The 26299-nt window shown below is 33.0% G+C and overlaps 1 protein-coding gene across 1 annotated transcript in view; it reads right to left on the bottom strand.

Moving 5' to 3' along the window:
• LOC149069206 (multiple PDZ domain protein-like) overlaps window positions 1–25651 on the bottom strand; it is a 59610-nt gene extending 33959 nt beyond the window's left edge. Inside the window, exons 1-17 of the mRNA XM_089250361.1 lie at window positions 25450–25651; window positions 22628–22736; window positions 19903–20037; window positions 17417–17734; window positions 16978–17137; window positions 14767–14858; window positions 13858–13993; window positions 12557–12640; window positions 11051–11130; window positions 9150–9314; window positions 8717–9040; window positions 3683–3925; window positions 3494–3562; window positions 3089–3311; window positions 2005–2206; window positions 1248–1367; window positions 42–62 (exon numbers count right to left, since the gene is read on the bottom strand). Of these exons, the coding sequence (XP_089106487.1) occupies window positions 42–62; window positions 1248–1367; window positions 2005–2206; window positions 3089–3311; window positions 3494–3562; window positions 3683–3925; window positions 8717–9040; window positions 9150–9314; window positions 11051–11130; window positions 12557–12640; window positions 13858–13993; window positions 14767–14858; window positions 16978–17137; window positions 17417–17734; window positions 19903–20037; window positions 22628–22696 (2441 nt within the window). The 5' untranslated portion in view covers window positions 22697–22736; window positions 25450–25651. The remainder of the gene's footprint in view (window positions 1–41; window positions 63–1247; window positions 1368–2004; window positions 2207–3088; window positions 3312–3493; window positions 3563–3682; window positions 3926–8716; window positions 9041–9149; window positions 9315–11050; window positions 11131–12556; window positions 12641–13857; window positions 13994–14766; window positions 14859–16977; window positions 17138–17416; window positions 17735–19902; window positions 20038–22627; window positions 22737–25449) is intronic.
• Window positions 25652–26299: the final 648 nt, after the last annotated feature.

Here is a 26299-nt window from a genome sequence, read left to right as displayed (position 1 = left end):
GCAAATAAATCAATAAATATATATATATACACTGTACTTACTTATAATATGCAGGAAAAACCCTGTAAAATGACAAGAAAGTTTTGTTTTTTTAAAGACAAATTTACATAAGATAGTACTATATTCACAGTAAAAGTAAAGGAGCGGATCAAAAGTAAAAAAATACAGTTACACAGGTCATAATAAGAATAGCTGAAAGACCCAGCAAAGAAAAGAAGAGGTCTACAATTTGCAAGAAACCCTACAAGTGAGGCCACTGTCTGAGTTTGCTTTGGTAATGCATTTGTGTAGCTTCTTAACAAGGGAGAAAAAGCACAGACCTAACCAGACTTTCACACAAATCCTGGTCTCCACATAAAAGCCATACACAGGATATCCACAAGGAAAATAAATTTTCAAAGTGCATAAAAGAAGCCTTCAGACCTTTTTATTTATACGCAATTATTAATTTTTTAAATCCCTTTATTCCTAAAAGTGAACAAGAAACTATTATTGAAATTTTTTCATTTTTATATAAATTTAGTATTTATATTACATAAATTTTATTTTTAAAAAAGGGACAATTTTCGGGCAATTTTTTTCTTCTTCTGAAGGTGTTAATACCAATTTTTATGAAGAAAATGTAAATTGAAATGAGAAAATAAAAAGAAATAAATGAGAAAATAAAAAGAAATAAATGAGAAAATAAAAAGAAATAAATGAGAAAATAAAAAGAAATAAATGAGAAAATAAAAAGAAATAAATGAGAAAATAAAAAGAAATAAATGAGAAAATAAAAAGAAATAAATGAGAAAATAAAAAGAAATAAATGAGAAAATAAAAAGAAATAAATGAGAAAATAAAAAGAAATAAATGAGAAAATAAAAAGAAATAAATGAAATATTTACTACAAATGACAAAGTTATTCAAGATCAAAATACTTTTAGTATAAATTATCAAGCTTGACATTTGTCTCTGTTAATCATTCTAGAAAAATTAATATTTTATATTAATTTTTTATATTAAAATAAATTTTGAAGTTAAAAATTTTCTATATTATATCCTACTTTAACCACATTTTTCTTTGATTGATATTTTCTAAAATTGAAAGTACATAAGTATTTATTTTTTTTTCACAATAAAATTCAAGCCATTGGAGATCTTAAAATCATTTTTTTTAAATCAAAAATCTCAAGAATTTTACAAAAAAAATCCAAGAAACTCATACTAGAACATAAAATAAATATAACTCAATAATAAACATATACCTAGGAGATGGTTGACGAGAAATGATAGATGGTGTTGGTGAAACTGAGCCTTGGTGAATTTTGGCTAGCAATACAGACTGATGATGTACAGCTGCATCAGATGCAGGGATGTACTTGATACTGTAAATGATAGGCAAAATTTATTAACAAAAAGTTAAATGCATTTATGTACAAAACTGTGAACTGTTAGAGAAAACATTTTAAGGCCAAAATAAACATTAATTAGATGTGAGCAGTTTGATATACTGTCCAGCTCCTTATATTAAAATTTGATTGATAAATTTTCATAAGTGTTAATTCAAAATTTCTGGGAGGATTTAGTAATCAGTCAAAACCAGGACAACTTTTTGATGTTTGGCTTGGTGTGAAATTAATCATGAAGACCCTTTTGCAGGGTGAAATTTGAGTCTTTACATTATTAAGATTGTTTTCAAAATTTTCAGTTGAAAAACAGCAACTCTGTTTTATTACTATAAAAAAGTGTATATTATTTTCACTTTTACTAATGTGTAAGGCCTAGTGCAACTACCCATGCTGCACACTCTAAGATCGCCTCTGGTCAAAACTATAACATATTGTTAAATCAGATCATACAATTTCCTTATGGTAATGTAGTGGGGCAAATTATTCAGCACATTCCTTTATAAAAATCCCAAATCTCATATACAATGAATTATTATTTGAAAAAATTTATGCATTCTTAAACAAACTAAAATCTTCAACTGACTCGGGGGAAAAATGTCTATGTGATACTTACACAATATCAGAGCTTGTTAACTCTGCTCTTCTTATAATAGCTCTTGCTTGAGATCTTGTGATATTCCTCATGTTCTCAGAGTTCACACCTAAAACATAATCCCCTGCTTGAATGCTGCCATCTTTTTCAACAGCACTAGCAGGTCTGATTGATTTCACTACCATTCCATTCTGGCCCCTGTCAACTAGGTCAAGTACTAAGCCTGTGGAAAATTATTTCAAACATATAAATTTAGCAGTTCCGTCTCGAAACACTGTGTAAAAAGTGTTAGAAACTAATAAATCAAGAAAAAATTTTTACAGCTAGGCTTGTTTCAAACGTACATGTGTTACACAATCTGCAACTGCTAACCATATTACAAAGAGAGAGACGTTATTCTCAACATACACAACATTGTAGCAGGCCCATTTGAAAGGATTATGATGTGAGACTGTTCCACGAAAAAAAAGGTGCAATGTCTCAGTGTATCACACTACTCAGTGTGTTATAAAGAAAGAAGAGCTGTGTCTTCAATTGTATGAGAAGCATGCTTGCCCAGATTGCAAGAAGACTGGAGTTTTATTTCCAGTCTTATTGGCGGCAAGTAACTTTTCTTTACAAAGTTTGCCTTGGCAAATATCCATAAAGTCCCTTTCCTAGATAACCATATTACAATTTGACATTCAAAAATTTGGCAACCTCCAGACCTGAACAGAGACAGATTTTCAAAAACATTGGATTTTTAATGGTTATATATGCTGCTTATATTTAACAGAAATAATTACCTATATATTCCTTTTAATAAAGAAAAAGAAACACTAAATGAAAAACAAATGAAATTTTAATGTTCACCAACTAAATAAAACAGTTCTACAGGATTTCAGTTCAAGTGAATAAAGAAAACAGTGGTATGCCAAAAACTGTAAATTTGAAAATGAGCTCCGAAATCCATGTAAGAAATCTGAAGAGGGCTAGATTTTTGAATGTCAACCTGTCTTCAGCTTTACAAATTAATAGAATGCATTAAAGACAAATAATGTATCAAAAATAACAATTTAAAATGATCATTCAGAAGAAAAAAAAACAAACAAAAAACATAACCCACCCAGTTTATTAGCTCCTTTCCTTATTTTTACAACTCTTTCTAGTGCTACTGGTAATAAGGGAATATCAAATGCCCAGCCTCGTGTGCTTGGTGAAAAGCCAGGACTGCTGAATGGAGTAGAGCACCTAGAATCATAGCCAAATGACAGTAGAGATGAAGGGGTCTGAGATCGAGTATTATAGTTGTATGCATCTTGATAAGGATGGCAGACTCCATTGTGTACCTGCATAAGAGTAATTAAAGAAAACTAACTTATGTGTGCGGTTATTCAGAATTTATTTTTCATTCTATAATCTTGTATATTTAATTGTTGCACCAAGATTTTCTATTTGCAGTCACAAAGTAATGATTTATTTCATGTTAGAGTTAGAACACTGAAACTTAAATAGAACATCAAATACTCACAAATAAATTTTCCACAGCTCCATTTTGAACAGAATTTGGTGTTTTGACAAATTTTTCAGCTGAAGATATCTGCATGTTGGAAGACAAAAAAGAAAAAATCCAGTATAAATTAAAAAGTGACCCACATTTTAAATATTTTTTACATACTTCAAATCTCTAATGATAACAAAGCTTGAAATTGATTTTTACCTCTGCAGGAACACTCTTAGAAAGTGCAGTTGGTTTAGCCACACCAAGACGAACAGGTCCTTTTGGGATGTATTTCAAGATTTGCGTGGCCATGTCTAGGTCCGTGTGGCGAAAGTTAATGTTGTTCACTGATAAAATTCTATCTCCAGGTAACAGTCTACCATCCAACTGAGCAGCAGCACCAGGTACAAGACTCCAGACAACTATAACATTTTCTTGTAGCGCGGTTGGAAGTAGGGGATCCTTACGAGCAAGGCAGATGAAAATTTTAAAGTGAATAAAAGAAGTACAAGGAAACAAGAAAAAAATAACAGCAATGCTTGCATAATTTTGGTAGCTCATATTAATTAACAGTATTTGTGAGTCAAATTAGAAAAGTTCTTGTTAAAATATATTGGTGACAGTGGATAAATAAACAGTAAATGGCTATTTCAAACCATCCAAAAATAACTTTGTGGGGGGAGGGGGTGATGTAAAAATACTACTAACAGAAGCTGCTACTTAACTGTACATGCACCTAGTAAACTTTCCTCTGGGGAATGAATTGATACACGCAGGAATGCATTGTGTGTGTGTGTGTGTGTGCCCCTAACATACTTGTTATCAGAATTACGTTTGTTTTATGTTATACAGGTGCTGCCACCTGCCTTCCAGATTGTAATAATGATTAATTGATAATTAACTACTTAATAATATTGCAAAACTACCCATGTACTTCCTATAAACATTCTTCAAACAAATTGGTGCATGCTTTTGAAGTGTGTGTGTGCATGTTGTGTAATCTCAATTGGTTTGAGTTATGTGTTTAAGAAAAGCAGCATTTGAATTCAGAAGAGAAAAACAGGCAGGTTATGGACTGTATGTATTAATGAATGAATTCAAAATAGTTTTGGCTTGACTGTGCAGAGATTTTTTTAAATGCGACACAGTTTAGCTTTTGAGTGCCCAAGTGGTGCAGTGGTAAGATTCTGATCTACTACAATGAAGGCTGTCGCAAGACCAGACCTTGAATCCTCCATTTCTCATCCAGCTGCAGAAGATGCCAACTGAAAGGGATCAATTTTTATGGCGCCAACTGAAGGGGGCAGTTTTTTACCACCAAAATATTATTTGCTTATACTTAAAAAATGTCCAGAACTGGCCATGGGTTGTCATCAAGTCTGCAGGTTTGATTCTAGAGAAGCAAATAGATAACAAGTTCTTTTTCATACCGAACCTGAGACGGCGCCCGATAAATGGTGCCTTCATTTCTAACCCAAATCAATAGGTAGTAAATTGCTGCATAGCAATAGGACCAGAGTTGGTGTGAGGTAAAGTAAATCTCACATTTGCACCTCAAAGTTAGAAAACTGACTTCAGCTGATCACCACTGTGCTACCTACAATTATTGATCTAGCGCAGTTCTCAAATTTTTTTCATCTGTGGCACCACCTCATCCCTTGATTGCTTATATACGACTCCCCTTAGCAGTTTTACGAAGATTTTCTTCAAAAATTTTTTGTTGGGCTGTCAGTCAGCAGCGATACTTCAAAATATGCATGGCAGATGGTAGTTTTAGTAGCACGAAAGGCGCCTGAGTGGTATGGTGATAAGAGGCTCTAACACCATGAAGGCTGCTAGGACCGCCTCAGGTTCAAACCTGAGGGAGGATACAGATAAGATATTTTCCCTAATGGGCTTGAGGTGACCACCTTCATTTCCAACCCATCTCATTAATGGCAGTAAATAATATTACAGCGATATGGCCAAAGTTGGTGTTTGGTGAAAGTCTGCAGCACCTCAGACAAAAGTTAGTGCCACACAGTTTGAGAACCCCGATCTAATGTCCTTGGAATATGGTGTCTACCATAATGCCCACACATGAACCTCATCCACAGTCCTCTGCGGAACTTCTGATGAATTGGTACATGGAATGGGGGAATTTGTGTTTGAATCACGCATTCTTAATGATTCTTTTTACAAGATCTGAGGTACACATTTGTGCACTTAATGCCAATGATCCTAATAAAGATATTGACTCTAATCAATTAATTAATATTTTTTCTCTTTAAAGGGCATTTGGACGTACAATAAACAGACATCTATCAAACAATTTTTTTTTAATGGTCGGTTTCGGCTCAAGTACAATCTTACTTAATCTCTGAAAGAGTCACTTAATCTCTTTTATATTTGAAAAAGTAAAAGAAAAATTTATCACAGCAATCATGGCCATTCAATGTTTTCCCTTTCAGTCATTTGAATACATCACCTTTGGCTTATGAGTCCGTGTGGCTACATTTTTATAATTTTTCTACACATTAAAAAGAGTTTTAGTACTGACTTTTGAACTGCATTCAAGAGTGTGGATTAATCATATTAGAATATCATAAAATAATGAAAATAAAAATAAATTAATACTCTCAATAATAAAACAAACGTAGAAACGCAATAAAAAAATTTTCCTAGGCATGAAAAAAACGAACACAAACAACTCAATTACAAAGGAACAACAAAAAATAAATATACCATTAAAATGAAATAAGCCAAGAAATTAATGATATTCAGCAACTCAACTGATCAGGCAAATCGCAATGCAGACTTGTTCATCTCAACAAATGAGAGAAAAATTTTCCATTTTCTGTATGAGTAAAAAACAAAAGTGAAAAATAATAATCCTAAAATTAAAAATACACAAAGTTCATTTTTTTAAAAAACTAAAAAGGGTATAAAACATGCCAGAGTCATGCAAAGCATGAAGCATGATTACTTCATGTAAATAAATGAGTTTCAGACAAAATTAAATCATAAAATTTTTAGCATTTGAAATAGTGTATTCACAACTTGATATTCATAAAATAAAAATAGAAGCAAGATTTTTGTTTTGCCCATATCATCAATTTAACCAATTTTCCCTCTGTTAACTTCCTGAAATCTGAGGAGTTCAAAAGTTTTGTCAGTTATTTCTTTTCATTTTTTTGATTTGGTAGTTTCTTGATTGCTTTTGAAATTATTGCCTCTGGTACAGTCAAACCTCGTTAGCGCGTCACCCGGTTAACACGTCACTCCGCTTACCGGGTCACTTTTTTGGAAGTCCCAATTGTCCTCAGGCAGGAATTGGCACAGCTATGGCTTACTCCGTTTAACGAGCCACTCTGCTTACTAAGTCATATTTTTGCTCTCCCAAGAGTGACTCATTAACGAGGTTTGACTGTATTTGATGCCTGCAGGCTTCATCATGAAATCCTAGAAGATTTTGCCCACAAATTTTCAAGACCCTAGTTATTCCAAGTTACTCAAAAGCAGTACTTAAAAGATTTCAGTAGTTACATATTACTGAAATTAAAATTTTTTTGTACATTTTTTATGTACCAAACAACTGAGTGTTTTATTTCAACAGTTATTTGATCAATTTCATTACTGCGATAACACAAAAACTGTATGATTAATTACACACAAAGCAATGCTCGAATTTATTTTCTAAATGTCAGTGTCAATTATAAATATCCAAAAACACAATTTGATGAACTGGTATTTGAAAAAAATCAATACAATAATTTTAATTAAAGCTATTTTCTCTTCATTTTATTTAAAATTGGCTTTAATTTTTTCCCCAGATAAAACCAACATATACAGCTGATTAAGCTTTTTCAATTGATAAAATGCTTTAGCGCTAAGAGGTCATCATGAGTTTAAGCACCGACTTGATGCTCTGTCACTCTCTCTTCAAGATTAGCTGTTGATGTCATCAAGAGATATTAGATGAAAATTGATATTAGTCAATACCCCCAACTAATAATACTCCCTTTAGCTCAGGAGAATCTCATTCATTTAAACCAGTGTTTCTCAACCTATGGTCCACCGACCACTCCTCTGGTCCACAACGATGGCACAGGTGGTTTCCAGACAGACTTGGTAATTAAATTGTAACTGACTGAAAAATTATGTAATGGATATAAGCACAGTAATATCCTCATGGTTTAGAATGGAAAATTAGACCTTTGTTCTTAGGGTAACCATATCATAACAGGAAAATGCGGAAATCCTAAACACGATATGTATTTGTAGGCAAAAAAAATGCAATGTATGACGGATTTGCTAATTATTACTGAAATCACAGGAGGAAGTAAAGAGAGCTGTTGCAAATTTCTGTAGAAAATTATTTATTTCTCAATGGAATTGATTTCATTATGACCTGGGTGACCATATTTTATTCAGAAAAACACAGGAAATGGGAGCTCAAATATGGTTAAAAAATGGAGCATCAGCAATTTTCACCAAAAACATTGGCATAAGTCGACAATGATAGTTATTGCTAAAAAATTATCAATTAGTGGGTAATTAAGAATTGCTGAAAACCCCAATGAACTGAAAAAAAAATGTAGTTCACGGATAAAAACTTAGAACATGACAAATATGTTAAGATGAATATTTAGTGTAATTATCATAATATAATTTATAGTGAAGAAATTATTTTCATTCAGTTTACAAATCCAAATATGCTTTGTTGAAAAATAACGGGACAAATCTATGAAACATACCAAAATATAGGAAAATCACTCAAAATATGAAACATTCCCGCATAATATGTATTTTATTGCTGAATTTGAATGTCCTGTATCATGGGACAGATGGTCTTGTCCCTCATACTGCAAGTTAGTGGCCCATCAAATTTGTTCAGACATTTTACTGGTCTTTGGTTTAGGAAGGTTGAGAAACACTAATTAAAACATCACTCATCGGTATAAGCCCATCAAAAGTTCTAAAATTAAGATGGTAGAAAAAAGTGCTGCAGTGTTATTTTGTACATATCATACTGGATACATTTTTGAACATCTATAAAATATACCAAACTATATCACCATTGATAATTCACATTGTTTCTGATCATAACTGGAACTGGAGCTGTCATTATAAGGTAAATTAGAAAAACAAAATTTCATATCAAGTATTATTGAAAAGTACTTCAAGTACTATTTGTGTTACACCCTTGCTTATTTACATTTGAAACAGTCTGGTAATCAGATGTGAGGAAAAAAAATGCTGAAAAAAACAAACCTTGTACTCTGTTATGCTGAAACCAAGTCCACTATCATCCTTCACTAAATCAATGAAGTAAGGTTCACTACTCCATGTTGCAATACTTGATAGATGTTCGAGAGATCTGCCATTAGTCCTTAGCCACTGATCATTTTTATAAATGCTAGACACAATATGACTATCTGATTTTGCTTTCAGCAAGCGTTCAGTCCATGGCACAAGTGATAGGGTACTTGCTCCATAGTATGATCGGGCACAAGTCAAAACTATTTCCAGTGGAAGAGATTTAAAGATGGAAAGTACTTCAGAATACTTTTTATCCTTCAATTGTTTGCCATTTACCTGTTTGAAATAGAAGTTTCAATATTTTAATTCATTGAAACATTATGATCAATGATTTGAACATTTGATTTTAAAAAAATCATCAGAATAATATATCATAACATCTAACCTCTAACAACTCATCTCCAATGAATAAGGTCCCATTTCTATCCAAACTGTGTCCTTTACAGATATCAGAGATGAAATGACGAACAGGTAAACTGTTTTCCTCTTCTGTGCTCTCAACATTGAATCCAAAGCCAACTTCATTTTCCCCTTTCTGTAAATCTGCTACCTGAAAATGAATGATAAGAGGAAAGAAAAAATATTAAAAATTCAACATAATGTTCAAAGAAAAAAAATATATAAGAAATAAGACGAAAAAAAATTTGCTGTTGTATAAGTGTTACACATAAGCATTTGTCTACAAATGATTTAAAAAAATGTGTTTACAGCATTTAAAGAACATATTTATTTTGGTTACATCTCAACTCATGAGCTTTACTGCTCACTAAATATCCTTCCATTACGACACCTTTACTTTTTTTAAGCCTGTCCTTATTTTGGAAAAAAAAGACAATTTTACTTACCCATTAACACCTTTAGATCATCCCTAAGATATAATAACATTTACCTAATTCCGAAAATTAATAAAAAAAACACTTCACTTATATCGTTTCAAATTTCTATAATAATTTACCTAATGAAATTAATCAGAACTCCGCTTCTATACTGACCTTTAAGAGAATCTTTAAAAAAATACCTCTTAAATATCACTGACATAGAACAATCAATTCTATTAGAATATTCACCTCATCACTCCCTTCATTTGAATTTTTTTTGCTTTGTCAGAAATTCGTAGGCCCTTCTTGTCAAGTTAATTACAATAACCTTCATAACAAGTTTGTTTTTAATTTCTTTAAGCTTTTTTTTAAAAATTATATTACCTTTTATTTAATTCTAGAAAAAATTTATACTTATTACATTCATACTTATTAAATTTATACTTTATTATGCATTATTAATGTAATCCATTGATATTGCTCCCACTGCAACTGCCCACTATATGCACAGTATTTTGTGTTCTCCCCACCCCTTTTCATTTGTTATATATATAATCATTACTTTTATTTGTTATAATTGTGATCAATTTTCTGTAAATATGTACTCTACAATGTTGTGATACCCAGTATGAGCAAAATTGGCTTCTTGGCAATTTTTCCCCTTTCTCCCCTATTTTTTGTATAATATTGTTTTTTTTAAAGAATAAAAATGTATGTTATTTGTTAAAATGAATACCAAAACCTTACCAAAATAATCCTCCCCCTCCCAGGGGCATGTATGAGCTTTATTGAAATGCAATTGTTCATTAATATCTCTCATTTGGAATTATTGTAATAGCTAGAGACTGCCAATGTTCCCCATTGGGAACATCGGTTTGGTTTCATTCATTAGCAAAAGATATTTTCATTAATGAAAGCACCTAATTTTTTTTCCCTGAAGGTGCACGTCCAAACTTAATTTGCAAAATAAAAATTCATTTCAGCACTGTCATAAATTAAATTTTTTAAAATCACCTATTTTAAAAGAAGAATAAAATTTAATTTTTTTTTTGTTTTTAATATTAATATTGTTTCTATGGACATGTATAGAAAAACATACAAGAAAAATTTTTTTCATGAATTTTTTGGTTTGTATCTCTAAATTAAAGGATGAGAAGGGAGAGTACATAATTAAAAATAATGAAAATCAATTCCAATCTGAATTTTGCCCTGATTAATTAATATGATTAATAATATGCCCCGATTTGATTAATAATCAAATGATAGCCAATTGCACTGAAATATGTTAGGGTCACGCATGCAGCATATGCACACAACACATTCCGCTATGCACTGATTCATTAGAAATTCCGCAGAGGAATGTGTGTAAGTTGTAAGTAATGTAAGTTCCTATATGTAAGTAAGTTGCATCAAAAAATGAAGAAAGAGTGTACACACACAGAAAAAGATAAATCTTTAACCTACTTACTATTATTTCATGTTTTGGCCCAAGAATCTCTTTCCATTTGGATTTTAACCGGGTAATAGTTGCTGTATCTGGTGAATAATCTGAGAAGAAAAAACCCATAATTTGTATTAATGTATAATTATATAATATATAGTCAAACTCATTTATAATGAACAAAGATATTATAAATTTTCACAAAAAAAATTTTTTTTTGCATTTCCTGTGAATTTCGCATTGCTTATATATGCTTATCAAGCCAGTACGGATATAAAAAAAGTTTGCATGCAACAAATATTTTTGCTCTTCCCCCCCAACTTCATTATAAGCATAGTCATTAAACTTTTTTTTTTTTAATTTGTAAAAGATTTCAGACTAAGAATTATTATTAATTTAAGCAGTTTATCGACTAAAACAATATATTTAGTTATATAACCTTGATAAATGAACTTAAGTAGCACAGCAGCTTTATATGAATCCATAAATATTTGTGGCTGATATTCTGTTTATAATAGCAATAAGTGCCTGAATACTTTAATGACAAAAAAGTATAATAAGAAATAAATGTTACGGATGCCAAATCAGCTCCATGTAATAAACTTATTTATTTAGTTGCACATCTCGACAGGCTCAGCCCAATTACAGAGAAGGGAAACCCCCATGAACATAAAAATACCAAATATATTAAAGTATTGAAAATATAAAAGAAAAGTAAAATAATAACAATAATAATTACAAATTTACACGTTAAAAATTAAATTGTCAAACAAACACATAATACAAATATATATGTATGTAATGAAAATACAAATTGATAATTTGGTATTTTCTATAATTTGGTATTTCATATAAATTTGGTATTTATTTCTATAAATTTTCTATATTTTATATTTCTATATTTCTATAAATTTGGTATTTCATATAATTTGTATTGATAATACAAGTTATATAATTAATAACATGGAAGACAAAGTCACATCTACCCTAAAAAAACCCAAAAAATAGTGGAATTGAACAAAAATACAATATACAAAGATAAGTAAACACAAGGAAATTAATACAAGGAACAAATGGAAACAAGAGAAAAAATCATGATGCCAAAAGCAAGGCAAAGAGGCAAAATTTTCGTACATCTTATATATTGAAGGATCGGACACACCCCACTTCTCATCTCAAGGAGATATCAAAGTGTTCCCGAAAGATGGGTGAATCTTATACAAATAACCTCATATACCATGCTCATCAAACCTTTTATTATATAAATGATTTTAATGAAATAATTGAAATAGCACCTAAAACCCAATGAAAAAAGATGAAATCCTTTTTGAATAATAAAACACCTATACATTTTGAATAAAATATGAATAACATTTAGATATTAGAATGACAAAGAAAATTGATAATTATGATGAACAGCTAAGCATTAAAATTGAAAAGCTCATGATAAATTGGAAGAGCTGAACAACCTACAATCATTTAAGATCACAAGAATCACAAAGAATTTAAAATAATGAAAGAGAGCATTCTGACTTTTTTTTGGTGACTCTCTCAGTAATTTAACAGGCACACACTCTTGTAGATGATCTGGTCTAACAATTTGGTTGCGTTCTGCTCCTAAGGAAACACAAAGCTCTTTTAATACAGACAATCGAAGAAAATATTGTGAAATTAAATATATACTGGGGAAAAATTACACGAGGGAAAGGTTTCTTAAAAACAGATTTTACAACAGGGCTTGACAAATCAAAAAATGATTTAGTTTACTATAGGCCAGCCAAATTTCTTCGAAGCCACACGCAAAAGCACAATTTTTTAAGAAAAATGATCCAAAATAATGTTTGTTTGTTTTTTCAACTTTTCCAGGACTTGGCAATTTCTTTCCCTGTTAATAAATAATTTTAAAAAATTTCATGTTGTCTTCCAATTTAGTAATCCTGTGTATAAAATTTTAGCAGCCAATGCCAATATATAAAATATACAGGGCATCCATAATTAAAAACCCTATTTTAAAGTAGCCTACAGGCATTCAAATTTTGTTATCATACTCCAAAGGTTTTTAACATTCATTGGACCTTTTCGAATCCTCTTCCAAGTCTGATATTTCTGTAGAGCAGTTACTGCAGAATTGCTGTTTTGGAAAAACAATTTGACCAAGAAAGCATGATCTCATGAACTTATTGTCACTGTGAGCAGCAAACACATTGAGAAACAAGATCTCCACGAATGTTTCTAGATTTTATAACAGCTGCTGCGTGACATCACATAAATTTACATGTTTACTACAGATATTCAAAGTGAAATGCCCTCAGGTCATGGCATGTGCAACTAATCTCCCCGAAACAAATTCCCATCACTTCACAAAGTCCTCTACAACATTTCACACTTTTCTGATGACTGTTTTTGCCAGTTCGCTACTTTAATTGGTTTGGCTACTTAAATAAGGTTTTTAATTATAGATGCCCTGTATATATTTTTTGGTAATCATGCCAACCTGGGAATTGTCAAGCCCTGTTTTACAATACCAATTATTTAGTTGTTATTTGTCAAAAATACAGTCACACTTTGATATCTACAAATGCTTTTGAAAACTATTTTTAGTCTTAATTTTACTAAAATTGTAAAGTTTTTGTGAATTTTGATGAAAAACATATTTTTCACACTTTTGTTGATTATCAATCTTTAGGCAATAAAATAGTAATATTTTTCTTTTAATTATTTTACAAATAGAGCTGCATAGTGGATACAAGAAAAAGAAGGCAAAAGAAAAATTACAGCAACTAAAAACTATTGCATAAAATTTCAACTGTAAACTTGCATTGAAGAAAACTCACCCATCGCTTCTTGTAAGTGTTCAAATTTTGCTCCATGATGATATCTTGCAAGTTGGAGTTTAACATGTTTACCAGTATTTCTCAAGATTTCAACAGCCTCACAATTTGAGTATCCCTTCAAAGGATGTCCATCAACCTGAGAATATGAGATATCATTAAAAATAAGAATCACTGCAAATAAAAATTAATTAAAATAAACCAATACAAATGTCTATTTGGAACCAAAAAGGGTCTTAAGGGGTCCTTAAAAATGTAAGAGCTCTTGCCAATTATGAAAAAGCAGCACAAAGCAATGGTCTCTTCATAAAATGACTACATTTGAAGCTTCAATGCTAAGTTGTAGTTAAATATGAAACATGATAGCTTAGCAGCAATATTGCTATATTGCTAGTATATTTCCATGATGAACCAGGGCTAGCTCATGTGGCCATATATACGTCAGAGCCAATATAATGGACTGTTTCCCATTTGTGGGAAAAATAAAATTTATACATGAAATACAGTGGGCCAACTAATTGCCAGTTCAACCCTCTAGCATGCCTCACATAATACTCTAAATTTCTCAAGAATATTATGGACTGCAAATAAAACCTATTATTCAGACTACCTTGTACAAACATAAAAATATTTGGTTTTACCTCTGAACTTTCCAAATGAAATATTTTGATACTTTCACAATTGTACGGAAATCTCACATAGATTTCGAGAAATCATCAAAATTAAAATTATCAAATATTTTTTATGTTCTTCTAAGTAGTGTCCTATAACAATAAGAATGTAACAAAAACCCCATAAAATTTCGTTAAAAAAAGTTTTAGTTGAAATTAAGCATATACACAAATCTGGTATTTTATTATTATTGAGTTAATCTAATTTTAAATCTAAAAATATCATAAGTTGGTTTGTCACCTCCACAACTTGATCATGGACTCTAATCTGTCCACATAAATCAGCAACACTTCCTTTTGCAATGCTTTTTACAAATATACCAGATATATCCTCTGGAAAGAATAAACATCAGATCCATGAAATGTTTATGGACACACATACATCACTTTACAGCAAATGCCTATCTGCTAGGAATCCCTCAGAAGATTGTTTATGAGGAGCATTGGTTTTAATTGATAATCCATCCGAATACAATGGACAAAATCCGAAACTGATGAAAACCAAAGCAATTATTTCCATACGAATCAATGTAAATCCAATTAATTCATTCTAGACACTCCAAAATAATACCAAAAAACATTTTATAGACAATAAATATAGTGTTTAATATTAAAAACAATAAAAAAATTAACATAAAATGAACATAAAAGACTAATGTAAAGAATAAATGAACATTTAATATGGCATCTACATTTGTATACCTTTCTGAAGACTCTTCTTGGCATATGTAAGACGGTGAGAAGAGATGGGGGAGAGAGGTAACTGGAGAAACAGTGAGACACCCAGGGTCTGTCGCAAGAAGCAATGTAAGTGCTTCGATCCCCCCACAGAGGACCCGGGAATCTCCAGCAAAACTAGAATTTATTAAAACATCAAAGATTACATATAGTGGGGGAAGAGAGACAGAGGTGTAAATATACTATTGTTTGGAAGGGGAATCCCCCATAAGGACTTAAGGTATCAAGGCACTATCTAGGGTCACTTCCCTTTGTCATTTAGCACTAGGATCAGCTTCAGAGTCAGTGGACTCATGTCGCACAAGAAAGCTGTCCAAAGAGGTCTGTCTCAGCCACCTCTTCAAGACTTGCCTAAAATGGGACAAGACATTATCGTCAAATTGCCAATTGCCTGCAACTTGGGTTTTTTTCTCCACAAACCTCCTGTACCTAACTCCACATGAAGATGTCCTTAATTACGAAAATTAGCAGCAAGGTTACATGGGCATGGTGACAAAATCCGAGGCGACTGATGAAAATCGAGACAGAATTTTTGTTGGGAAAATTGACAAAAACCGGAATTGACGATAGCCAAAGTTAACAAAAAAACTGAGGTATTACTGTATCCATGTGTTGTTAGGAACCATCAAGTCGATTTCGACTCCTGGTGACTCTATAGATCATGGCTCTCCAAGCTGGCCAGTCATTCACAGCATGTCTCAGTTGTGCTAGCTTCATTCTAGTGCTTTGAAACACCTCTTCTATCCATCTGGTGCTTGGTCTGCCTCTTCCTCTCGTTCCCTCCATTCTTCCAAGCATTACCATTTTTTCTAGTGAGCCTTCTGTGCGCATTACATGGCCAAAGTAAGAGAATTTCTGTTTAATGACTGTTGCTTCTAGAGAATAGTCAACCTTGACTTTTTCCATAACCTATGCGTTGGTCCTTTTAGCTGTCCATGAAATTCTCAGGATCCTCCTCCAGCACCAAAGTTCGAAGGAATCAATTATTTTCTTATCTGCTTTCTGTGGGGTCCAGCTCTCACATCCATACATAAAGACAGGAAAGACCAAAGCATTTATAATTCTAATTTTTGTTTTCATTGATACATCTTTGTCTTTCATTATTATATTAAGCTTTCTCATGATTGTTTTACCCAGAACTACTCGTTTTTTTATTTCTTCTGTGCAAGTCACCCCTTTTACAATTCTTGATCCTAGGAAATCAAATCTGTCCACAATCTCAAAACTTTCGCCATCTAGTTGAAAACTGCGAATATCTGCTGTAGTCATGATCTTTGTTTTTTTTATATTTAGGTAGAGTCCAAGCTTCTCACTTTCTGTTTTTACTCTTGATATAATGTTCTTCAGGTTCTCTTCAGATTCTGCCATCAGAGTTGTGTCATCAGCATATATAAGGTTGTTGATCACTCTTCCTGTTTTTAACAAATTTAAAAATTTTAACACTTGCCTCTAATTCCTTTAAATCAAATGCTCTCATTATATATTCTCCATAGAGAGTAAATAAATTTGGGGAAAGGATGCATCCTTGTCGAACCCCTCTTTTAATTCCAAACCATTCAGTTAAGCCATAGTTTGTTCTTACACTTGCCTTGGTTAATATATAAATTTCACTGTATACATACATATATAATTAATGTTTTTTGATGAGTATAAAAAATACAAATAAAATTACATTTTCCTCCAATCTTAACATAGTTTTTATGAATTTACTCACCTCTTTCACATACATAACCTGCCACAATGATGCCAAGACCCTTGTAATCCTTGATGAGGTTAACTTCAAATTTCTCCATTTCTACTTCTTCTGGACTGTTCTTGATTGATATCAATTCTTTGTGCTGACGGGGTATCAAATCAGGCTGGTTTTGAACATTCTATATAAAATATGTGTAAATAAAAAAAATTAGATTTTGAAATGTTAATCATAGTCAGAATACTTACTTTTTTTTTGGGGAGGGGGGAGGTAATAATCAAACTTGAGAAGGTTATATGATTGAAATAAATACCAATAATAAAAGTTTTGTGAAATCTGTATGTAACTAAATCTAATCAATACATCTTGAGAAACTTAGACCAGATAACTTCCTGCCCCTCACATAAATGTATGTATTTCAGACAAATTATATGAACTGAAGAAAAAAAATTATGCTCACACTCTGAAACGATGGTTCTCCAATAAACATGTTACTGTCTTGCAAGAATTGTCCAGGGAAACCATTTGATCCTTGATTGAAAATGTTCAGGTGCTGTTCGAGTTCTTCTGGTTCACTTAGCAAGCGAGTGGGAACAATAGGTGCACCACTTTGCATCATACTGTCTTCGGGAGAGGTTGGTTCAACTGGTCGAGCAACTATGAGGTGTACTTGAGGACCACACTGACGAAGTACCATCGCTACCTGTTCGGAGCCCATACCTCTAAGATTGATATCCCCTATCTGTATTATATGATCCCCTATTTGCAATCGTCCATCCTGAAAATTGGACACATCTTATATAGCAGCATTTTGAACATGTTATTTCTTTGCTAATCCTAAAAAATATATATATTAAAATAAAGGAAGTAACACTTCTATAAATAACTGAAGCAATAAAATTACATATCTTGATTATTTTTAATTAAGAAAAATAATTATTATTATATTACAGAGATGGTAATGATGTGCTATAGCGCAGCAAATACCCAGAATTTCGGAAAAGGATGCATAAAAATTTGGTTCATGCATCCTCTTTCATAGTTCCAAGAAAAAAGTAGAGAGAAAAACCTTCCCAACTTTTTTTCCCCCTTTCTTTTTTTCTTCTTTTTACCATCTATCATGATTGTGTGACCTTGAAAAAGTGGTTTTACTACTTTGTATACTGTACTGTATCAACACCAGCTAAAGCTTTAGCTGGTGTTGACTGTATTGCATTGATATAAGCGCAGGTTGTTAAAGAATAAGATGGATACCTAGTTGCTTCCCTGAATGAAAGGGACCATGTCAAAGAATGCATAGTAGTCCTAGATACTAAGAGGCTTTGGCCATGTACAGAAGAAAAAAAACAGAATCTGCAAAACTTCACCTTGAATATATCTCCAGTTTTGATATCTAGTTGCTACAATGTGGTAGTCACCGTTTTGCATCACGAAAATTAAGAGTGTATGCACAGAATCGGTTTTTGGAGAGGTACAAGGATTTCTTCCACAGAAATTATGGGTCACTAGCACTCAAAAAGAATTTTAAATTAGCATATAGTATAAGAATGTATTTTTTTCCTAATATTTTAATTTCCTACAAAAATATTTTTAAATTCTGATCTTCTTGGAGGAACGTGGGGCCCCATACCCCATCCTCCCAGATTTTGCCTTTGGTGAAAATTCAGGTTTGGAACCTGTGATTCCGCTGTGGTAATTGGCTAAAAATATGATTTTTTAAGGTTTTCTAATTTTGAGTTGGCTATTCCTTTGAAAAAGGCTCTGGTTTATACATTAAATTTCAAATCTACACATTACCAATTTGGAAGATAGATGCAGGCCACAACTGGGGAGGGAGCAGGTAGGTCTAGTGCCCCGGGCTCTAGACTAGAGGGGACACCAAAGTCACCCTTTATATAACTGCTTCTTCTACATTATATGGGGGTGCCAAAAATGCCTGCTTGCTCTGCTTGAGAAAGTATCTAGTTGCAGCCCTAGATAGATGACACCACCCACTGAACACAAAACACGCCAAACACTAGATACACACTGTTAAGTTTCACCAACACAAATCTGACATAGCTCCCATATTCAGGTGTGGAAAATATGTGGCAGTTGAATGGAGACAGATCAGAGTGATGAACCATCAGGGATAGAAAATAAAATCATTCTACCAGGAAATCGCTTCGCAAGGATTATATAAATATGGAATTAGAAGATGAGTGTCTGAGAGAGAGAATCCCATTTGCTTTAAATTTAATTAGAAGTTATAATTGAAAGAGCTAATATTTTTTAAACGAAATGTAAAATCAATCAGAAAGGAATTTATAGATTGATTTATTAGTAAATATATAAATGTATGTGCCTCTAACTTTTAATTACAGTAGATCCTGCTTATAACATTTTTCAAAAACTGTCCTAAAAACCTTGTAAGCAGGAAAACACTTTTAAAGGGAAATCTTAATAAGAATTACTTAGAGTTGGACTGTGAAAATAAGTCGTACTAAAATGTTCTAAATGACAATATTATAAAGGAGATCGACTGCACGTTTGTTTTAGATTTATTACATTTGTTAAATTCTTAGTGTTAATGTGGGCTTCTTTGCAAGCTTTCCCTACTAGAAATGAACGTAAATGAACCTTTGGATAGAACATGTTTTTAGAAATGAATCATTTATTTGATTCACAGAGATACCTCCTTCTCCTACCCAGAACATGGTCTGGGTAGCTCTGTCTCAATGAAGAAATATCAAAAAGGACCCAGATTTTTCAAATAACCTGGGTCCTAGGTTAATTAGAGTACAGCGCCATCTTTGATATATTTATTACCCCTCAAATTATTAAATAAATCAATGATATTAAAAAAATGAAAAAAAAAAAATCTTAGTTTAAAATATACAAGTTGTTTAATTTTTTTTTGTTAAATATACAGGATTTTTTTGTTCAAAGTTTTTCCCCTCTACTAACTTTGTCTGCAGCACTTCCAGGAACAACGGTCTTGACAACAACTCCAGTGCTCCTTCCACCAGTTATGCCAAAACCCCACCCAGAACCATCACTGGTCAAATCTATGGCTTCAATTTGCACCCATTCTGTATTTAACTGCAAGTACAAGAATGAAAGTTTCAAATATAAAAAGCTGACTGTCATTTCATTGCATCAAAAATTTTTTGAGAAACGAGTATTTAAAAACATATTGATTGTTCTCAAGTTTAACCATTTTAAAAGCGCAAAACTATTGAATGTCTACAACTTTTACGGGGTCAGTTCTTAACTTATTATTTTCTAATAAGTCACATTTGCCAATAAGATATTAGAAAATAATGTCAGATACAAAAATATTTTGTTAAAAAAATTGAACCTATTACAGTGATACCTACGCTAACAAAGATAATTTGTTCTGGAATCATGTTTGTTAACCAAAGCTTAATTTTCCTTATGTTTTTTATGGAAAATCATGTGATTCATTCCAGATATGGCTCAAAACATGAAAATAAGTTAAAACAAAACACTTAAAAGCAATGTAAAAAAAATACAAAAAACTGACAAAGGCTGAAATGAACAGTTTCAGAATTAGATAGAAAATTTACTAGAAGGTGAGAAACTGAAAACATTTTTATCTTACACTAGATATTCAATTCATTTCAGATCATGGGTGCTGTCCATGTGATGTATAGACAGCTCATTTTCTGTTGCATAAGTGCAGATAGACAAGAATGTTCATTCTCGCTTTTGTGCATAAAATGGCTTAAATACTTTTTGAAAGAGAAATTTATATATATTTGGTACGTAAATCTGAGGTGGACATAAATTAATTAGGTTCGGATAACTATAATTCTGATGATGATTAGTGTGAAAATTCAGCTCAAATGCGACTATATTACGTTAGTGAGTGCATACACATAAAAAAAAATCATTCATCAGCCAAAAAATTTGGAAGTTGAGGTATCACTGTATTTTGCTATTATAACAAATGTATTGGCCCTTACAAGCCAACCCCCCCCCCCCCCCAAGGTATGTCCTGCGTACTTCCATCAGCAGAATGAATATAATTATGCAAAACACTCTTCATTCTGCAAAGTGTACGTCAAAAATGACAAACATGCAGTTAAGCTTATAATTTTTATGGTAAAATTGAGAGAAAATCTAATTTTTTGGTTAAAATTGGGAGAAATTTTAAAAAATTCTGGAGAGCAGGAGAGGGGGGGGGGAATTCAGAGTCTCCTGCCTAAATCTGGAGAGTTGGCAGGTCTGTGTCTAACACCTGTCAAACCTTCTATGATGCAGAGCTATACAACTTGTACTTTTAGAAGAAAGATAGCACCAAGATGACAGCATAACTTATCGCTGCCATGGGAATGGCTTCTCATTGAAGACAAGCTAAAGAAATACTCTCAATAGAAAATTTTTTTCACAGTAAAAAGAATTGTTTACTGACTTAGCTTCATTGACTTTGCTTATAATTGACACAGCCAAACATTGTTTGCTAGATCTGGATTATTCTTACAATTTATTTCTCTTTCAAAATGCTTTTCTGGTACTATATTGACAGAGTGATCCAAAAGTCACACAAACCTCTATGAAACACATTAAATTTTTTATTCTACTGATAGTAAATGTAAACTATTTTTCAATAAATGACAGCACTATACTCTTCTAAATGTGAAAAGCGATTTTTTTTCTTCAATTTTCATACATACTGATACTTTCAGTAGCACTTTGTTCGTCGTGTGGCCAAGTTGGTCTTTTGCTATGAGCAAAGACTTTGTATTATTGAGTAATATTTTTTAACTCATTCGTTTAAAGTCATTATTGAGGCATTCGATAAGGATTTTTTTATGTTTCCGCATGCAATAAGACACAATCTTTCAATAACAATTCCATTTTCAAAAAACTGGAAATAGTGAGGACTGGAGTAGAAGTGGATATCCATCTCTACTGGGCCAGCAAGAAATGCATGAAGAAAAGAACAAAATTTTACACACACCTTCAAACAGTATAAGAAAGTTGACTTAACAGGTGGATTTGTCGCATGAACCTACCCACAGAAACCAGAAGAAATTGAAGTTCAAGTTTTATTTGAATAACATTCAGGAATTAAAAACTCCAGTAAAAACATTCAAGTCTATGGATGAGACCATTTTTTGATGAAAATGACATTAATAAACTTGAATTTTTTATTCTTCACAGATGAAGATGGTTTCATCCAACAGGCTACTCAAACATAGTCAAAGTAGCACTAAAATCTGGTGTACAAAAAATTCTGAAGTTTAAATTCAAAAAAAAATTTAATCAAAAATAGAAAAAGTAAGTGCCATAACTCGGATAAAAGAAGTAGCCCCAAACCTGGTAAAAAGAATTTGTGCTTCTATTCATGAAAAAGGTTAATATTCTTATGTTGTGATACTTTGTTACATTTTTCTGTATCCATAAATGTTACAAGTATATATAAAGGGCTAGAGTTTTCCCAATTTTTTTTGCACCACTATAATACCAATAAATACCATTTCAAAAATTTAATTGTGTGACCTTCGGATCATTCTGTATTTTCATGATATTTCACTCATACTTCAATTTAAAGAGCATGTAGTCATAATAGAAAGACTTCAAATAAAATACTGTCAATTTTGTTATGTTAGAAATGATGTAGAAAAAAAATATGCAAACCAATAATGCAAAAAAGTATGCTCACAACCATATCTACACAGCAAACTAATACATCAAGAACAGAGGGTCTGACAGGCTCCACTTGAATAAACATAGAGACAGCCAATAGCACATGAAGTAACCACACTGGTCTCCTGGAAAGAAGAAAAAAATCAAAATTCATATGGCAAATATAAATGTAAATACAGTAAATGCTTGTTATAACGACCCCACATCATAGTAACCATTCCATTACAATGACCGGTAGAATAACCTCAGATGCTGCAGTCCTGCCCAGTATGATACTTGGCAGGTAAAACTGAAATAATCCCGAGTCGAGTGCCAAAGTAGTCTGATTCGAGGGAGGGGGGGGGGGGTTAGCGCAACATAACGGCAGAGCCAAGCTGACGCGCCACCCTACACGCAAAGGAAAAATACCCAACAGTAAGGTAAAATTAACCTGTCTCACAACGGTCCGACCGGTAGGACAAGTCCCAAATGTTTTCATAGAACGACTATCACATATGTTTTACTTTCGATATAATGACCCTCCCATTATAATGGCCATTTTTGAAGGGACAAAGGGGGCCCGTTACATTAAGCGCAGACTGTATACAAATGACTGACGATTTCTTTTCTCAGCTATTTTTTTCAGCGTCATCTTTGGTTTTCAAGGACACATTTTTCTTGAGGTAAGACTATTTCCCCATGAAAAACCCCCCGCTTGCATCATATGGTGATTTCTCACTTATACACCTTCTCTCAGTCATAAGACGATTTTCTGCATTCCTAGTGAAAGATATAGGCTAAATTTAAATGTTATTCACGCCTCTCTCAATTATGTCTTCTTCCTTGTTCCTTTGACACAAGTGAGAGATCACTGTACTTTTGATAGCAATAATCGCTTATATAGTTATATATAACAATATTAGCCTATTCCTTGGTTCTAATGCACTTTGCACACAGTCAATATAAAAAGCATTAAATGAGAAGATAACTATCTAGCCCAGTGTATCCCAAAGTGGGCAATATAATCCCCTAGGGGCGATGGAATAGCAGAAGCTATGATTGTAATATAGGACCCTATAGGTTAGCTTGAGTTGGGGACGGGGGGAAGGGATAAGAAAAAAATTTCGGAAAAAAGAAGGGACAAATTGATAGAACAAAAAGTTTAGGAAACTGATCTACCCCAAGAGCATTCAACGCATCACCAGAGGGCCATTAGCGGCCCACGAACAGAGGTGGATTTATGGTTTTACCACCTGTGGGCTACACAATTATTTTGCTCAATTTTGATTCTAGTTTAATTTTCTTGACAACTCATTGCTCAAGTGCCACCTTCGGCTATAGCTCACATGACCCCCCCCGTAAATATGGCTGTCTCTCAGTCGTTCCTTTGGTCACTCACATGCTTGCACAATTATTGGTAACTCTATTGGTTGGTTGCTCAGACTTGGCCTCTTGCTTTCTAGATCACCCCTTTTGGTCATTCTCATGCTTGCACACGCTGCACATGCTCTTTTGGTCATTCAAATGCTTGCACACGCTGCACATGCTCTTTTGGTCATTCAAATGCTTGCACACGCTGCACATGCTCTTTTGGTCATTCAAATGCTTGCACATGCTCTAGGTCACACTTTTGGTCACTCAGAGACCTGAGCCTTCACTCTCTAGGTCACTCAGATGCTCACACTTTCAAGACCACTCTTTTTGATCAAACCCATGTTCTCGCACACACCTTCTCTCTCTCTAGGCCACTCTTTTAGTTGATCACTGATCCGGTCCCTTGCATTGAAGGTCACCTTTTGTTCACTCACATGCTTGCAAATTCTTTGAAATGTAACTGTACCATGGGGGCCGCTTGAGTGATCTGTAAATATGCCATGGGACCCAAAGCAGAATGTGCTAAAATCTGTGATGGACGTCGCAGAACAATTAGCACTATTGCAGAACAATTTGGAAGAATTTGAAGAAAAAGTGCAAAAGAACACTATTACAGCTAAACATTCTGCTTTGGGGGCCATGGGCTGGTTATGTGATCTGGAACTGTGCTATGGGCCACTCAAATCATCTGTAAATATGCAGAGGGACCATTTAAGTGACCTGTAAATATGTCGCTTAGTTCACTTTCATAAAATTAAGGTTCGAGATCACGGATTACATTATGCCCATGGGCCATGAGTTGAGCATGTATGCTTTGAGGCAACAATCCATATGCTTGAGATCTGCATAACTGTAATTCTTGAATACATTTTTACAGGGTATTTACAGTAATATTCAGTTGAAAAGCTGATCTGGTGCTCGCAAGCACAAAATCTGGCATGAGCACTCCTGGTGCTTGCAAAGCAACAGGTGTCTGCTCTAGGTCATTCCCACGCTTGCACACTGTTTTGGTATTTTCCTGACCTCACCCGTCGCTCTCTAGGTAGAGGCGGGTTCATGGTTTTCACCACCTTTGGGAGAGGGGAAAAAAATTTCGCCGCCTTTCTAACACTCTAGTAATTTTCTTGATTATTTTCATCCCTCCAACTTTGCCGCCCTGGGCTACGGACAGCTAAGCCAACCCTCCCCCCCCCCCCCCCCACCGTAAATACACTTCTGCCCTCTGAGCTGTTTGGAAAAGAAAAGTTTGTAGCATAGCTCAGTGGGCCTCTAAAATGCTAAATGTGGCCCGCGCTATGTTAAATCTTGAAGGTGCCTGGTCTAGCCTAACTTTGAAAGGGTTCAATTCACGCGCTCAATTAGCTATAGACCTTAAAAATTTGTTTAGCTAATGTATCGTAATCGTTCAAATACATGTTTATCAACGATAAAGAACTTTAATTAAAACTTTAAAAACTAAATGTATATTAAAAACCTCTAACTCACCAATAGGTGCTTTCGGTGAAAGCTTTTTTTTTTTTAATGAATTTCTTCCAACGCAGCTTCTCCCTCAGGAAGAAAGATTTCTCATCCGGGAAATAATTATCTCAAATAATTAATTACATTATTACCGTACAATACAATTCAATAATTACACAATAATATCGAAAAAAAATTCACCGAGGCCGTAATAAACGCGAAGTGGAAGAAATATTGACTGCAATGTTTTTTTTTTTATTTTATTTATTTATTTTTGATTGTTTTGAAAATGGTTATTATGTTGAGAAGCAGTGGCATTATCCCAGTTTTTTGTAATAAACAATTATTATTAATTATTGCTTCGATATACATGTAAATAAATTATAAATGCATTGAAATGAGATGTAAGTTTGATAAATTTGATGATATATCCATTAAATTATGAGAGGTGAAAATGTCTTGCGATGAATAATCCGACCATATGTCCCGGATATTAAGTCACCACTTTTTTTTCATAACTGTTGAAGATAATGGAAATTTTGACAGTAAATATAGGATATTGTCATAAATTACAAATGTTAGCAGAATTATTGTTTTAGGAAATATCTAAATTTGGTATTTTTTTATTTAAAAAAAAAACAAAAAAAACTTGGAATATTTTTTTCCCTCTGGTCAAAGCCGTTCTACCAAAGGTAATTCTTTCGTTTCTTATAAATGTTAGATAGCAGCACCTGTTCCATAAGCTGTTCAATTTTTTTTCCGGATGATGTCTTTCAGTCTGTGGACGGGGTTGAGGGGGGGTTATTCAAGTATTGCGTCAGGGGGGGTGTTCGGATTTGCTAACTTTTGATGACAAGGGGGGGGGGGTGTTCGGATT

The sequence above is a fragment of the Pholcus phalangioides genome, unplaced genomic scaffold, assembly GCF_987345545.1.
Source record: "Pholcus phalangioides strain wild (caught in Gottingen) unplaced genomic scaffold, Ppha-v1.0 ptg000024l_1, whole genome shotgun sequence".
Classification (NCBI taxonomy): Eukaryota; Metazoa; Arthropoda; class Arachnida; order Araneae; family Pholcidae; genus Pholcus; species Pholcus phalangioides.
The sequence above is the reverse complement of the archived record's forward strand: the minus strand, read 5'-3'. Positions and strand labels throughout refer to the sequence as shown.